The sequence below is a fragment of the Leucoraja erinacea genome, chromosome 28 (genome assembly GCF_028641065.1).
Source record: "Leucoraja erinacea ecotype New England chromosome 28, Leri_hhj_1, whole genome shotgun sequence".
NCBI lineage: Eukaryota > Metazoa > Chordata > Chondrichthyes > Rajiformes > Rajidae > Leucoraja > Leucoraja erinaceus.
The window spans coordinates 27835315-27850503 of NC_073404.1; the positions used below are offsets into that span (position 1 = coordinate 27835315).

Here is a 15189-nt window from a genome sequence, read left to right on the forward strand (position 1 = left end):
TCCGTACCAACCAGCGACCCCCCGCACACTAACATTTTCCTACACACACTAGGGACAATTTACAATTATACCAAGCCCATTAACCTACAAACATGCATGTCTTTGGAGTGTGGGAGGAAACCGGAGCACCCAGTGAAAACCCACGCTGGCCACTGGGAGAACGTACAAACTCCGTACAGACAGCACCCGTATGTAGTTAGGATCGTACCCGGGTCTCTGGCGCTGTGAGGCAGCAACTCTACCGCTGTGCCACCGTGCCACAAATGTGTTTAGGAAAACTCCCCGACCTGTTTCATTATTAAAGAAAACAAAAATTTTTTTGTTTTGTACCTAGTGTTACTTTGACATGATTTTGTATCCAAAGGTAACTTAACCATCCTACCGCAACCACAGGGCAGTGCTGAACTACTATCTACCTCATTGGTGACCCTCAGTCTATCCTTGATCGGACTCTGCTGGCTTTACCTTGCACTAAACGTTATTCCCTTATCATGTATCTGTCCACTGTGAATGTCTCGATTGTAATCATGGATTGTCTTTCCGCTGACTGGTTAGCACGCAACAAAAGCTTTTCACTGTACCTGTGATACACGTGACAATAAACTACACTGAACTAAAGTTAAGTGAAGACCCTTTAGCTGCCCTCTGAACTTGCCTAGTTCCAGGGTAATTAATGTTCAACAAAAACTAAAGCTGTTAGCATTTGTTCACACTGTGACCATTTGGGCCAATGTGTTATTTGTACATTTAATTAACCTCAGGAAATGTCATAATATTGAATGGCGGTGCTAGCTCGAAGGGCCAAATGGCCTACTCCTGCACCTATTGTCTATTGTCTATTGGCTATTGGCATGTTTGTAGGTTAATTGGCTTCTTTAAATTGTCCCAGTGTGTCGGATAGAATTAGTGTACGGGGTGATCGCTGGTCGGCACGGACTCGGTGGACCGAAGGGCCTGTTTCCGCGCTGTGTCTCTAGTTTAGTTTAGAGATACAGTGCCCTTTGGCCCACTGAGTCCGTGCCGACCAGCGATCCCCGCACATTGACACTACCCTACACACACACACACTGGGGACAATTTACATTTGATACAAAGCCAATTAACCAGCAAACCTGCACGTCTTTGGAGCGTGGCAGGAAACCAAAGATCTCGGAGGAAACCCACGGCAGTCACGGGGAGAACGCACAAACTCCGTACAGACAGCACCTGCAGTTGCGATCATACCCGGGTCTCTGGCGCTGTGAGGCAGCAACTCTACCGCCGCGATAATTATTAATTAATCCATTTTATCAATGCAACTGTTTTGCTAAATGCCAGCAAATCTATTTTTCTTAGGTACACATAATTGCTGGAGAAACTCAAGATATCTCCACTGTCTAATCTATTTTTCTTGTTGGCTTTTGGCGACATGGAACATGATAAATGCGCAGTGACATTTTAGTAAATGTATTGCAGCAGTTCCTTCATATATTTTTTGTTGCTCAGTGTTACATTTATTTCCCTGTGGCAATTAGAGTCACTGAGTGATACGGCGTAGAAACAGGCCCTTCGGCCCATCTTGCCCGCACCGACCAACACGTTCCCAGCTACACTAGTCCCACCTGCCTCCATCAGGTCCATATCCCTCCAGGGAGGCCACGGTGCCGCAGCGGTAGAGTTGCTGTCTTCCACCGAATGCAGCGCCGGAGACCCGGGTTCGATCCCGACTACGGGTGCTGCCTGTACAGAGTTTGCACGTTCTCCCCGTGATCTACGTGGGTTTTCTCCGAGATCTTCGGTTTCCTCTCACACTCCAAAGACGTACAGGTTTGTAGGTTAATTGGCTTAGTATAAATGTAAAAATTGTCCCTAGTGTGTGTAGGTTAGTGTTAGTGTGCGGGGATTGTTGGTAGGTGCGGACTCGGTGGGCCGAAGGGCCTGTTTCAGCGCTGTATCTCTAAACAAACCTGTCCTATCCACGTGCCTGCCTAAATGTTTCTTAAACGTTGCAATAGTCCCTGCCTCAACTACCTCCTCTGGCAGCTTGTTCCACACACCCACCACTGTGTAAAAATAGTTACCCCTCAGGTTCTTATTAAATCTTTTCCCCCCTCACTTTAAACCCATGTCCCCTGGTTCTTGATTCCCCTACTCAGAGCAAACGACTCTGTGCATCTACAAGATCTATTCCTCTCATTATTTAGTGCACCCCTCACCCTATTGCGCTCCAAGGAATAGGGTCCTAGTCTGCTCAACCTCTCCCTATAGCCCAGGCCCTCAAGTCCCGGCAACATCCTCGTAAATTGTCTCTGTACCCTTTTCATCTTGATAACATTGTTCCTATAACATGAATTAATTAATTAATTAATTAATTAATTAATTAATTAATTGGCCAAGTATGTACACATACAAGGAATTTGCCTTGGTGCTCCGTTTGCAAGTAACAACACAACATACAGTAAACAATTAAGAATAAAACGTAAAGCTTTAAAACATTAAGAATAAAACATTATAGTTTAAGCATGTGAATGAAATAAAATACCAGAGCAGAAGGAGGCTACAGACTTTTGGTTGTTGAGTAGAGCTAATGCTCGTGGAAAAAATCTGTTTTTATGTCTGTCTGTGGCGGCTTTGACAGTCCGGAGTCGCCTTCCAGAGGGAAGTGATTCAAAGAGTTTGTGGCCAGGGTGAGAGGGGTCAGAGATGATCTTCCCCGCTCGCTTCCTGGCCCTTGCAGTGTACAGTTCGTCAATGGAGGGAAGGTTGCAGCCAATAACCGTCTCGGCCGATCGAACGATACGCTGCAGCCTCCAGGTGTCGTGCTTGGTGGACATGGAACGTCAGCAGATTGTGGAGTAGACTTGATGGGCCGAATGGCCTGTTCCTGCTCCTGGAACTTACGAACCTGTGAACTTATTCCACAGTCACGTCGAAGTGGTGGGGAACGAAGAGGATAGACTACGCGCTCTATTGTCCTGACGCCTTGACCGCGTTCCCAACCGTGGCTCTCCCACACCTCTTCCACGCCAGCTACTGGGAGTCGACGGACGTGTTGGCCTTCGTTCTACGTCAGGTAACTTGGTTTAGCTCTGAGAATTATTCTGGTTCACTGGTGCCTTCTTGTCGCTGGTGCGAAGTGCAAACGAACAGTGAAATCATTTTCTTACAAACAGTCCAAAGTTAAATTCAAAGGTCAAAGTCAATTTTATTCGTCACATGCTCCCGAAGGTGCAGTGAAATGAATTTGCCAGCAGCGATACACTTAAAAAGAACACACAATACACAATAAAATTTAACACAAACATCCACCACAGCATTCTTCACTGTGGTGGAAGGCATCAAAGTTTAGCCAGTCCTCCTTTGTTCACCCGTGGTCGGGGCCATAAACCCTCCGTAGTCACTGCTACGGACTGCCCGATGTACAGGCCCTCTCGTCGGGATGATCTGAACTCCGACGTTGAGACGGTCGAACACACTCCGCGGCTTGGAGCGCCCGAATCGGCACTGACAATAGACAATAGGTGCAGGAGTAGGCCATTCGGCCCTTCGAGCCTGCACCGCCATTCAATGTGATCATGGCCAATCAGTACCCCGTTCCTGCCTTCTCCCCATAATCCCTTAAATAGCGGAGTCAGGGAATATGGGGCGAAGACAGGAATGGAATACTGATTGTGGATGGCGGCGCTGGTTGGACGGGCCGAATGGCCTACTCCTGCACCTATTGTCTATTCTGTTGTTTCCAAGTGCTTTGAAAAATAGTGGATACGATTGTGTACTGACAGAATCCAATATTGTAATTGAATTAGGAGGGGTGTTTTATTTTCTCTGTTCTCTTAACGCATTATTAAAGTGGTAATATTGTCATATTAAATGAAAACAGCAAGAATTAATGTTCCAGCATTTTAATATTGAACATTCACCAAGGGAATAATGTGGATAAATGTTGTTTTATGAATTTCAATGAATTTTATAACAAAGATGCTACTGTTTATGAATTTAATGCATTACATTCGAGACAGGAGATTTTTTATTTTAAAATACTCTTTTTATTTTGCTTCGGTATTCTGCTTTTGCATCCTGGTGTAGTTTTATTAAATACTGTTCTCTCCCGAGGAAAAACTTGAGCAATAAGTAAAGGAAAATGATTCTCGCTTAAAATGTTCCCTGCGTTCCGATTATCTGCAGGAATTGTTGGTTTGCCAAATCGCCTTGAGTTCCTAATTTCTTTTAGTTCAGTTTAGAGATACAACGCGGGAAAACGGGCACTTCGGCCCACCGAGTCCGCGCCGACCAGCGATCCCCGCACACTAACACTAGCCCACGTACACACACTCGGGACAATTTTACATTCATACCAAGCCAGTTAATCTACAAACCTGCACGCCTTTGGAGTGTGGGAGGGAACCGAAGATCCCGGAGAAAACCCACGCTGGTCACGGGGAGAACGTGCAAACTGAGTTGACATGGATAAGCTTTTCCCACTGAGAGTAGGGAAGATTCAAACAAGAGGACATGATTTGAGAATTAAGGGACAGAAGTTTAGGGGTAACATGAGGGGGAACTTCTTTACTCAGGGAGTGGTAGCTGTGTGGAATGAGCTTCCAGTGGAAGTGGTGGAGGCAGGTTCGATTTTATCATTTAAAAATAAATTGGATAGGTATATGGACGGGAAAGAAATGGAGGGTTATGGTCTGAGTGCAGGTAGATGGGACTAGGGGAGAATAAGTGTCGGCACGGACTCGAAGGGCCGAGATGGCCTGTTTCCGTGCTGTAATTGTTATATGGTTATATGGTTATAACTCTGTACAGACAGCACCCGTAGTCGGGATGGAACCCGGGTCTCTGGCGCTGTGAGGCAGCGACTATACCACAGAAGGCAGTGGAGGCCAACTCACTGGATGTATTCAAGAGAGAGTTGGATTTAGCTCTTAGAGCTAACGGAATCAAGGGATAAGGGGGAAGGCAGGAATGGGGTTACTGATTTTGGATGATCAGCCATGATCATATTGAATGGCTCAAAGGGCTCAAAGGGCCGAATGGCCTACTCCTGCACCTATGTTTCTATGTCTCTATTAAATCTCTGAAGAAGGGTCTCGACCCGAAACGTCACCCATTCCTTTGCTCCATAGATGCTGCCTCACCCGCCCAGTTTCTCCAGCATTTTTATCTACCTGAGATATCAGGAACGGATGGTTCAATAATTTGTTTATGTCACGTGTACCAAGGTTCAGTGCAATACATTTGTATTAGTTTCAGAAGTGATAGGAGCAGAATTAGGCCATTCGGCCCATCAAACGTATACTCCGCCATTCAGTCATGGCTGATCTACAGAATCTCTCCCTCTCAGTGGACTTGATGGGCCGAATGGCCTAATTCTGCTCCTGATCTCATGAACTCCACAGCGAGTATTTAGTATTTATTACTGATACTTCTTTCATTGCAGGTGATGCGATTTGAGAGCGTGAACATAAAGGAGAGCGACGGCAAGGACACGTCCGAGGGCAGTGAGTCGAGTCCGCGGGAGAAGTGGCTTCGCAGACGCACGCACGTGAAACTCAGGGTTTGTGCCAGTCGCGCTCTACCGTGGAACGTTGTCGTAAGATCATGAGTGCTGGAGTTGCGCAGCGGATCAGGATGCGTCTCCGGAGATAAAAGAACGGGTCGGGACCCTTCTTCAGACTGAGAGTACGGGGTGGGCCCGAAATTGTCACCCATCCTTTTTCCCTTGAGATGCTGCCTGACCTGCTGGGTTACTCCAGCACTTTTTTCAGTGCATTTGTGATAGCAGCAGATTTACGCCATTCGGCCCATCGAGTCTACTCCGCCATTCAATCATGGCTGATCTATCTCTCCCTCCTGCCTTCTCCTGCCTTCTCCCCTTAACCCCTGACACCCGTACTAATCAAGAATCTATCTATCTCAGTAGTAGCTGAGAAAATGACAGGCCACTGCAACGACCAGGTTCAGGAATAGCTACTTCCCCACAGCCATCAGGCTATTAAACCTGGCTCGGACAAAACTCTGATTATTAATAACCCATTATCTGTTATTTGCACTTTACCAGTTTATTTATTCATGTGTGTATATATTTATATTATGGTATATGGACACACTGATCTGTTTTGTAGTAAATGCCTACTATGTTCTGTGTGCTGAAGCAAAGCAAGAATTTCATTGTCCTATACAGGGACACATGACAATAAACTCACTTGAACTTGAACGTTGACTCCATCTACACCTCACACTGCCTCGGCAAGGCCAGCAGCATCATCAAGGACCAGTCTCACCCCGGCCACTCTTCTCTTCTCCCCTCTCCCATCGGGCAAAAGGTACAGAAGTGTGAAAACCCACACCTCCAGATTCAGGGGTAGTTTCTTCCCAGCTGTTATCAGGCAACTGAGCCATCCTACCACAACCAGAGAGCAGTCCTGAACTACTATCTACCTCATTGGTGACCCTCGGACTATCTTTGATCGGACTTTACTGGCTTTACCTTGCACTAAAAGTTATTCCCTTATCATGTATCTGTACACTGTGGACGGCTCAATTGTAATCATGTGATTCCATCCGGCACTCAAATACACCTGGACCATTTCCGACACTTCCCTACCATTCCTTGACCTCACTATCTCCATCGCAGGTGATAGACTCCTGACCAACATCCACTATAAACCCACTGACTCCCATGGCTATCTGGACTACACTTCTTCCCACCCTGCTTCCTGTAAGGACTCCATCCCCATCTCCCGATTCCTCCGTCTATGCCGCATCTGCACCCAGGATGAGGTGTTCCACACCAGGGCATCGGAGATGTCCTCATTCTTCAGGGAACGGGGGTTCCCCTCTTCTACTATAGATGAGGCTTTCACCAGGGTCTCTTCTATACCCCGTAACTCTGCACTCACTCGCCACCCCCCTACTCGTAACAAGGGTAGTCCCTGCTTTCTCCTCCCCTTCCCAGCTCTCCCTCAGTCCACTGTCTCTGCCTCTTCCTTTCTTCTTCCCACCCTGACATCAGTCCGAAGAAGGGTCTCGACCCGAAACATCACCTCTTTCCTTCGCTCCGTAGATGTTGCCTCACCCGCTGAGTTTCTCCAGCATTCTTGTCCACCTCAGACCCAGGTGAATAGTTTTACATGACGCTCAAGACTTTATAAGCAAACTGCAACACTGCCACCTTATGGTCAAAAGCAGAAGTTGATTCAGTGTGTTTTAGATTCCCTTTAGAGATACAACGCTGAAACAGGCCCTTCGGCCCACCGAGTCCGTGCTGACCAGCGATCATCCTGTACACTAGCACAATCCCACACACTAGCGACAATTTACAAATTTTACACTATGGCCTGGTTGATTGTCTTTCCGCTGACTGTATAGCACACGACAAAAAGCTTTTCACGTGACAATAAACTAAACTAAACACTAGTCAATAAACTAAACTAAACACTAGTTCCGTCCCAAACGAGATACAGTGTGGAAACAGTCTGGTCCGCGCTGACTAGCGATCCCCGTCCGCGCCGACCAGCGATCCCCGTACGCTAGCACTATCCTACACACACTAGGGACATTTACAATTTTTACCGAAGCCAATTAACGTACAAACCTATTAACGCACGTCTTTGGAACATGGGAGGAAACTGGAGCACCCGGGCAAAAACCCACGCGGTCTCGGGGAGAACGTGCAAACTCCGTACAGACAGCACCCGTAGTCAGGATCGAACCCGGGTCTCTGACGCTGTGAGGCAGCAACGCTGCCGCTGAGCCACCGTGTTGCAGGGGTAAGTGGATATGAAAGGAATGTGAAGTCGTAGTTCCAATCAAGTAAGCCAGGATCTTGTCGGGGGTTATGGGGAGAGGGCAGGAGAATGGGGTAGTGAGGGAAAGATAGATCAGCCATGATTGAATGGCAGAGTAGGCTCGATGGGCCGAATGGCCTAATTCTTCTCCTAGAACTAACGGACATTAAATGGTGCAGGGGAAGCTTGAGGGACTGGCTTACCGGCACGGTGGCGCAGCGGTAGAGTTGCTGCCTCACAGCACCAGAGACCCGGGTTCGATCCTGACTACGGATGCTATCTGTACGGAGTTTGTACGTTCTCCCCGTGACCTGCGTGGGTTTCCTCCCACACTCCAAGGACGTCCAGGTTTGCTTGGTGTAAATGTAAAATTGTCTCTTCGTGTGTAGGGCAGTGTTAATGTGCGGTGATTTCTGGTCGGCTCGGACTAGGTGGGCCGAAGGGCCTGTTTCTCAGCAGTATCTCTACAACGAAAAAACTACAACTAAAAAAATTGAATGGCCCAATCCCACTCCTAATTAATTTCTTCATTAAAAAAATCGCATTCTATTTATTCTGTTGTGTTCCAGTCAGAAAGTCATCTTTGGATGAATTTGCAATTCATTTTTTGTCTTGCCATTTCCATGACCAGACTGTAATGTACTCAGCATTCAAATACCCCTGGCTAACAAGACATGATAGCATAAAGCTATTAAGTACAAATTCACTTAAGCTGTCTAACAGACTTTGATAATTCATGAGCATGTTGGAGCCTCGTTAATCTCAGACAAGATAGTGTGTTCCTCTTGTCACTTGTGATATCTTAACGGTCAGTGAACCAGTCTGCAGAGTGCATTCACTATTTTGTTAAACAAATAAATATCAACACATCCTTTAGTTGATATACAGACTGCATATTGTATGCAGCGAATTGTTGACGCAGCCCAGACCGTCACGCAAACCAACCTCCCTTCCTTCCATTGACTCCATCTACACCTCGCGCTGCCTCGGCAAGGCCAGCAGCATCACCAAGGACCAGTCGCACCCCGGTCACTCCCTCTTCTCCCCTCTCCCTTCAGGCAAGAGGTACAGAAGTGTGAAAACGCACACCTCCAGATTCAGGGACAGTTTCTTCCCAGCTGTTATCAGGCAACTGAATCTTCCTACCACAACCAGAGAGCAGTGCTGAACTACTAACTACCTCATTGGTGACCCTCGGACTATCCTTGATCGGACTTTACTGGCTTTACTTTGCACTAAACGTTATTCCCTTATCATGTATCTGTACATTGTGAATGGCTCAATTGTAATCATGTATTGCCTTTCCGACCAGCGTTCACCCCGTACACTAACACTATCCTACACACTAAGGATACAGGAAAAAAAGGGGCTACTGACTATCCCGTGGTCTAGGTTTAAGCTCAGGGGTGACCGGGCTTTTGCAGTTGCAGCACCTAGACTGTATAATAGCATCCCGCTCCTCATCAGAACTTCCCCCACCATCGACTCCTTTAAGTCATGACTCAAAACCTATTTTTACTACCTAGCGTTTCTGAGCCCCTCTGAGGGTGCGCTGTAAACAGTGAATGTATATATTGTTAGGTCTGTGTACCGTTGTATGTATCTAATTAGTACCTGCACTGATCTAATGCACTTTGGTCAACGTGAGTTGTTTTTAAATACATTTATTATTATTATTATTATTATTATGTGAGGGGGTGGGAGATTACAACCTTAATGTGGTCCGCCCTGTTTCGACGAATGCAATCAACCTGGCGTGCACAAATAAATAAGATCAAATGGAACAAGTTGTCCTACAACTTTAGGCTGTGCAAGGAGAAGATTATGTGAGAAGTAATGCTTTGAAATGCTGTTTCTTTTCCCAGAATGTAACGGCTAATCACCGAGCCAACGATGTCATTGTTGCTGAAGGTGGCCCTCAGTTGCTCATTGGGAGGTTTATGTACGGTCCGCTCGACATGGTCACCCTGACTGGAGAAAAGGTACAGAGATTTTGCCCCCACGCTGTCGAAAACAATAGGTGGGGTAACTCAGTGGGTTTAGTTTAGTTTAGAGATACAGCGCGGAAACAGGCCCTTCGGCCCACCGAGTCCGCGCCGACCAGCGATCCCCGCACGCTCTTAACACTACCCTACACACACCGGGGACAATTTACAATGATACCACGCTAATTAACCTACAAACCTGTACATCTTTGGAGAGTGGGAGGAAACCGAAGATCTGGGAGAAAACTCACGGGGAGAAGGTGCCGACTCTGTACAGAGAGCGCCAGAAGTCAGGATCGAACCCGGGTCTCTGGCGCTGTGAAGCAGCAACTCTACCGCTCCACCTGGCATCAGGCAGCATCGCTGGAGAAAAGGAATAGGTGGCATTTCGGGGCGAGACCTTTCTACAGCCTGCTATCCCTGCTTATTCTGTGCCTCTGGAATATCACCAGCAGTTTGCCCTCTTCCACCATGGAGAGTAGATACAAACTATTCACTTAATAAGTCTGCCATTTTAGTAACCCGTGCAATCCTCGATGTTCCTTCCACTTTCAATATAATGATTAAAATGCTTTCCATCAGCTTTGATCTTCATCGCAAATTGCTCCCCACATCATCTTGAAGAGGTTGCCTTGCGTTTCCTTGCTGTGATCTTTCAGCTCTTCCATTCTGCTCAATTTACACCCCCGACTACCGTCTGGTATCTGTTTCTTTGAAGTGAATGCTGCCTCGTGCCCTGTTTGTCAAACACCAGTTGTTCGGGAACACAAATGAACCGACTGACTTCAGACTGCCGACTTTAGAAGAGATACAGGGCGAGTCCACGCCGACCAGCGATCGCCCTGCCCGCGCAACATGCGCTATCCCGCACGCAATTTACGATTTTTACCGAAGCCAATTAACCTACAAACCTGTACGTCCTTTGGAGCGTAGGAGGAAACCGGAGCACCCGGAGGAAACCCACATGGTCACGCAGGAGAACGTGTAAACTCCGTACAGATAGCACCCGTAGTCAGGATCGAACTCGGGTCTCTGACACTGTCCCGCTGAGTTACTCCTGCATTTTGGGTATATCGTCAGTATAAACCAGCATCTGCAGTTCCTTCCTACACAATGTACTCTATTGTCACAAGCTGCATGAATAGTTCTGTCATCCCCACAAATAGATGCTGCTCTGAAAAGATGTTTAGTTTACTGCCAATACCACACAGCAGAGGGGGGAGAAATGTCTGCTCTTCAATTTTAATATTAGTCAACTTATAGGATTCCCACAGAAAGATTCAAACGGGGTAGTTTAGTTTAGAGATTCAGCGCGGAAACAGGCCCTTCGGCCCATCGTGTCCGTGTCGACCAGCGATCCCCGCACATTAACACTGCCCCACACACACTGGGGACAATTTTACACCAAACCAATTAACCTACAAACATGTACTTTTTTGGAGTGTGGGAGGAAACTGAAGATCTCGGAGAAAACCCACGCAGGGCGCGGGGGGGGGGGGGGGGGGGGGGGGGGGGGTGAGTGCCCCCCCCCCCCCTCATGTTTTGAGAGGTGGGGGAAATTCCCCCTATGTTTTGTGACCAGGGCATTACAGCCACGATGGGTCAAAGGACCTGCAGTTCCCAGCTCGCGAAAACGAATTGAAAAAAAAAGACACCTATGGGCCGGATGATTTTGGGTTACGGGCCGGATCCGGCCCCTGGGCCGCAGGTTGCCGACCCCTGTCCTAGATGCCAGGCCTCATTGTGCCCCCCCCCCCCCCCCCACATGTTTTAAAAGTGCTTTCCGCATATAAATGTGAGGTTATCCATTTTGGTGGCAAAAAATGGAAAGCAGACTATTATCTAAATGGTGGCCGATTGGGAAAGGGGGAGATGCAGCGAGACCTGGGTGTCATGGTATACCAGTCATTGAAGGTAGGCATGCAGGTGCAGCAGGCAGTAAAGAAAGCGAATGGTATGTTAGCTTTCATTGCAAAAGGATTTGAGTATAGGAGCAGAGAGGTTCTACTGCAGTTGTACAGGGTCTTGGTGAGACACACCTGGAGTATTGCGTACAGTTTTGGTCTCCAAATATGAGGAAGGACATTATTGCCATAGAGGGAGTGCAGAGACGGTTCACCAGACTGATTCCTGGGATGTCAGGACTGTCTTATGAAGAAAGACTGGATAGACTTGGTTTATACTCTCAGAATTTAGAAGATTGAGAGGGGATCTTATAGAAACTTACAAAATTCTTAAGGGGTTGGACAGGCTAGATGAAGGAAGATTGTTCCCGATGTTAGGGAAGTCCAGGACAAGGGGTCACAGCTTTTTTTCCTTTTTAAAAAGATGAGAAGAACTTTTTTTCACGCAGAGAGTGGTGAATCTCTGGAACTCTCTGCCACAGAGACGTAGTTGAGGCCAGTTCATTGGCTATATTTAAGAGGGAAGATGTGGCCCTTGTGGCAAGGGGATCAGGGGGTAGGAGAGAAGGCAGGTACGGGATACTGAGTTGGATGATCAGCCATGATCATATTGAATGGCGGTGCAGGCTCGAAGGGCCGAATGGCCTACTCCTGCACCTAATTTCTATGTTTCTATGTTTCCGCCCATGAGCTGTCCACACTGATGCTGCCTGATCCATTGAGTAATGCCAGCACATTGTATCCTGTTATGTTTTAACCAGCAGCTACACTTCGTTGTTCCTGCATAATGATTTTTCACTCGGTGCTAATTGGGTAATCATCGACAAAGGCAGTAACAAGACAAACGTCTCACCATTGAAGAGTTTACAAGAAACATAACCACTCAAAACATCAACTATATCTACTTTTAATAGACTAGACGTCAATACTCATGTCTTCAGTACGGAGAATACAACGATACTGATGTACTTAACAGTTGTCCTGCATTAACAAGGGGGTGAAAGATAAAAAGCTTGGTCATTTAACTACACTTGGCCTGATGCTTTTTTAAAAAAAAGAAAATATTTTTTCCTTCCACTTTGAAGAATGTCTTAAAGACGTATTTAATTTGTCAGAGCAGTAGTAGCAGAGAGAGGGAGTGGCTGTGGTGAGACTAGTCTGCTGCTACCTCACAGCTCCAGAGACCCGGGTTCGATCCTGACCTCGGGTGCTGTCTCTTCAGAGTTTGTACGTTCTCCCCGTGGCCCCGTGCGTTTCTGGCTGCTCCGGTTTTCTCCCACCTCTAGGTTAATTGGCCCTCTGTAAACTGCCCCTCGTATGCTCTGGCAGCTTACGGAGTGATTTCTCTCACTTCAAGTCACCCCAGCCGGCATTCCCTCTCCTCTCTCTATCCCTCCCCCACCCAAGTTGCACCAGCTTCTCGTTTTCACCCAACAAACAGTCAGCAACGGCCTGTTTCCTTTGTCTTCGTTACTTTTAACGATGCTTATCTTTCATTTATTGTTCTTAATCTCTCTACATCATCGTCCATATCTCTCGTTTCCCTCTCCCCATCTTCTTCTTGCGTATGGCGTGCACAGCCTAAAGCTGGAGGACAACTTGTTCTATTTGATCTTATTTGACTGCATTCGTCGAAACAGGGCGGACCACGTGAAGGTTGCAATCTACCCACCCCCTGCCTCTCCCCTGACTCTCAGTCTGAAGGGTCTCGATCCCGAAACGTCACCCATTCCTTCTCTCCAGAGATGCTGCCTGTCCCGCTGAGTTACTCCAGCTTTTTGAGTCTATCTTTGGTTTAAACCAGCATCTGCAGTTCCTTCCCACACATACCTAGCGTGCAGGGAGTGGATGAGAAAATGGGATAAAATGTAACTATTTGAGTTAGAGTTGCTGCCTCACAGCACCAGAGACCCGGGTTCGATCCCGACTACAGGTGGTGGCTGTACACCCACCCCGTGACCTGGGTGGGTTTTCTCTGAGAGTTTCAGTTTCCCCCCCACACTCCAAAGACGTACAGGTTTGTAAGTTAATTGGCTTGGCATGAATGCAAATTGTCCCGAGTTTAGTTTACTTTAGAGATACAGCGCGGAAACAGGCCCCTCATCCCACCGAGTCCGCGCCGACCAGCGATCCCCGCACACTAACACCATCCCACACACACACACGAGAGACGATTTATTTTACATTTACACCAAGCCAATTAAACCAACAAACTAACTCAGCAGGTCAGGCAGCATCTGTGGAGGCATTGGATATAAGGTAGACAAAAATGCTGGAGAAACTCAGCGGGTGCGGCAGCATCTATGGAGCGAAGGAAATAGGCGACGTTTCGGGCCGAAACCCTTCTTCAGACTGATATAGTTTTGGTTGCTCCTTTACAGAAAGGATGTGGATGTGGATCGGACTTTACTGGCTTTACCTTGCACTAAACGTTATTCCCTTCATCATGTTGTTTAAGAAGGAACTGCAGATGCTGGAAAATCGAAGGTAGACAAAAATGCTGGAGAAACTCAGTGGGTGCAGCAGCATCTATGGAGCGAAGGAAATAGGCAACGTTTCGGGTCGAAACCCGAAGGGGCAACGTTTCGGGCCGAAACGTTGCCTATTTCCTTCGCTCCATAGATGCTGCTGCACAACCGCTGAGTTTCTCCAGCATTTTTGTCCACCTTCGATTTTCCAGCATCTGCCGTTCCTTCTTAAACACAATTAACCAACAAACCTGTTTGTCTTCAGAGTGTGGGAGGAAGCCGGAGTATGTTGTAGGACAGTGTTAGTGTGTGGGGATCGCTGGTCGGCGCAGACTCGGTGGTCCGATGGGCCTGTTTCAGCGCTGTATCTCTCAACTAAACCGAACAAAACCAAAAAAAATCATAAGTTGACAAATGGAATGTCCACTCTAATGTATTGCTAATGGATTACATCTGGAAAACATCTGGCCATCTTATAGACAATAGACAACAGGTGCAGGAGCAGGCCATTTGGCCCTTCGAGCCAGCACCGCCATTCAATGTGATCATGGCTGATCATCTCCAAACAGTACCCCGTTCCTGCCTTCTCCCCAAAATCCCCTGACTCCGCTATCTTTAAGAGCCCTATCTAGCTCTTTCTTGAAAGCATCCAGAGAACCGGCCTCCACCGCCCTCTCAGGCAGAGAATTCCACAGACTCACCACTCTCTGTGAGAAAAAGTGTTTCCTCGTCTCCGTTCTAAATGGCTTACCCCTTATTCTTAAACTGTGGCCCTATTCTTAAATCTTGCCCCTAGGTGTGGTCAGATAACCTTGTTTAACAGAGGAGAGGTCAATAGTGCTGCCGATAGGCACAAAATGCTGGAGTAACTCAGCGGGACAGGCAGCATCTCTGCAGAGGAGGAATTGGCGACGTTTCGGGTCGAGACCCTCCTTCAGACCCGCTGTTGTTCCGCTGAATTACTCCAGCATTTTGCGTCTATCTTCGATTTCTTCAGCATCTGCAGTTCCTTCCTAAACAACTAACTCTGTTTGTGCCTTTGGATCGCTGAACATTGACA

General features: G+C 47.3%; 1 protein-coding gene across 1 annotated transcript in view; it reads left to right on the forward strand.

Annotated features, from left to right (window-relative positions):
* Positions 1-15189, forward strand: part of pitpnm3 (PITPNM family member 3) — a 232046-nt gene that overhangs the window by 201541 nt on the left and 15316 nt on the right. The window contains 3 exon segments of the mRNA XM_055658116.1: positions 2904-3052; positions 5423-5539; positions 9638-9754. Coding sequence (XP_055514091.1) covers positions 2904-3052; positions 5423-5539; positions 9638-9754 — 383 coding nt within the window.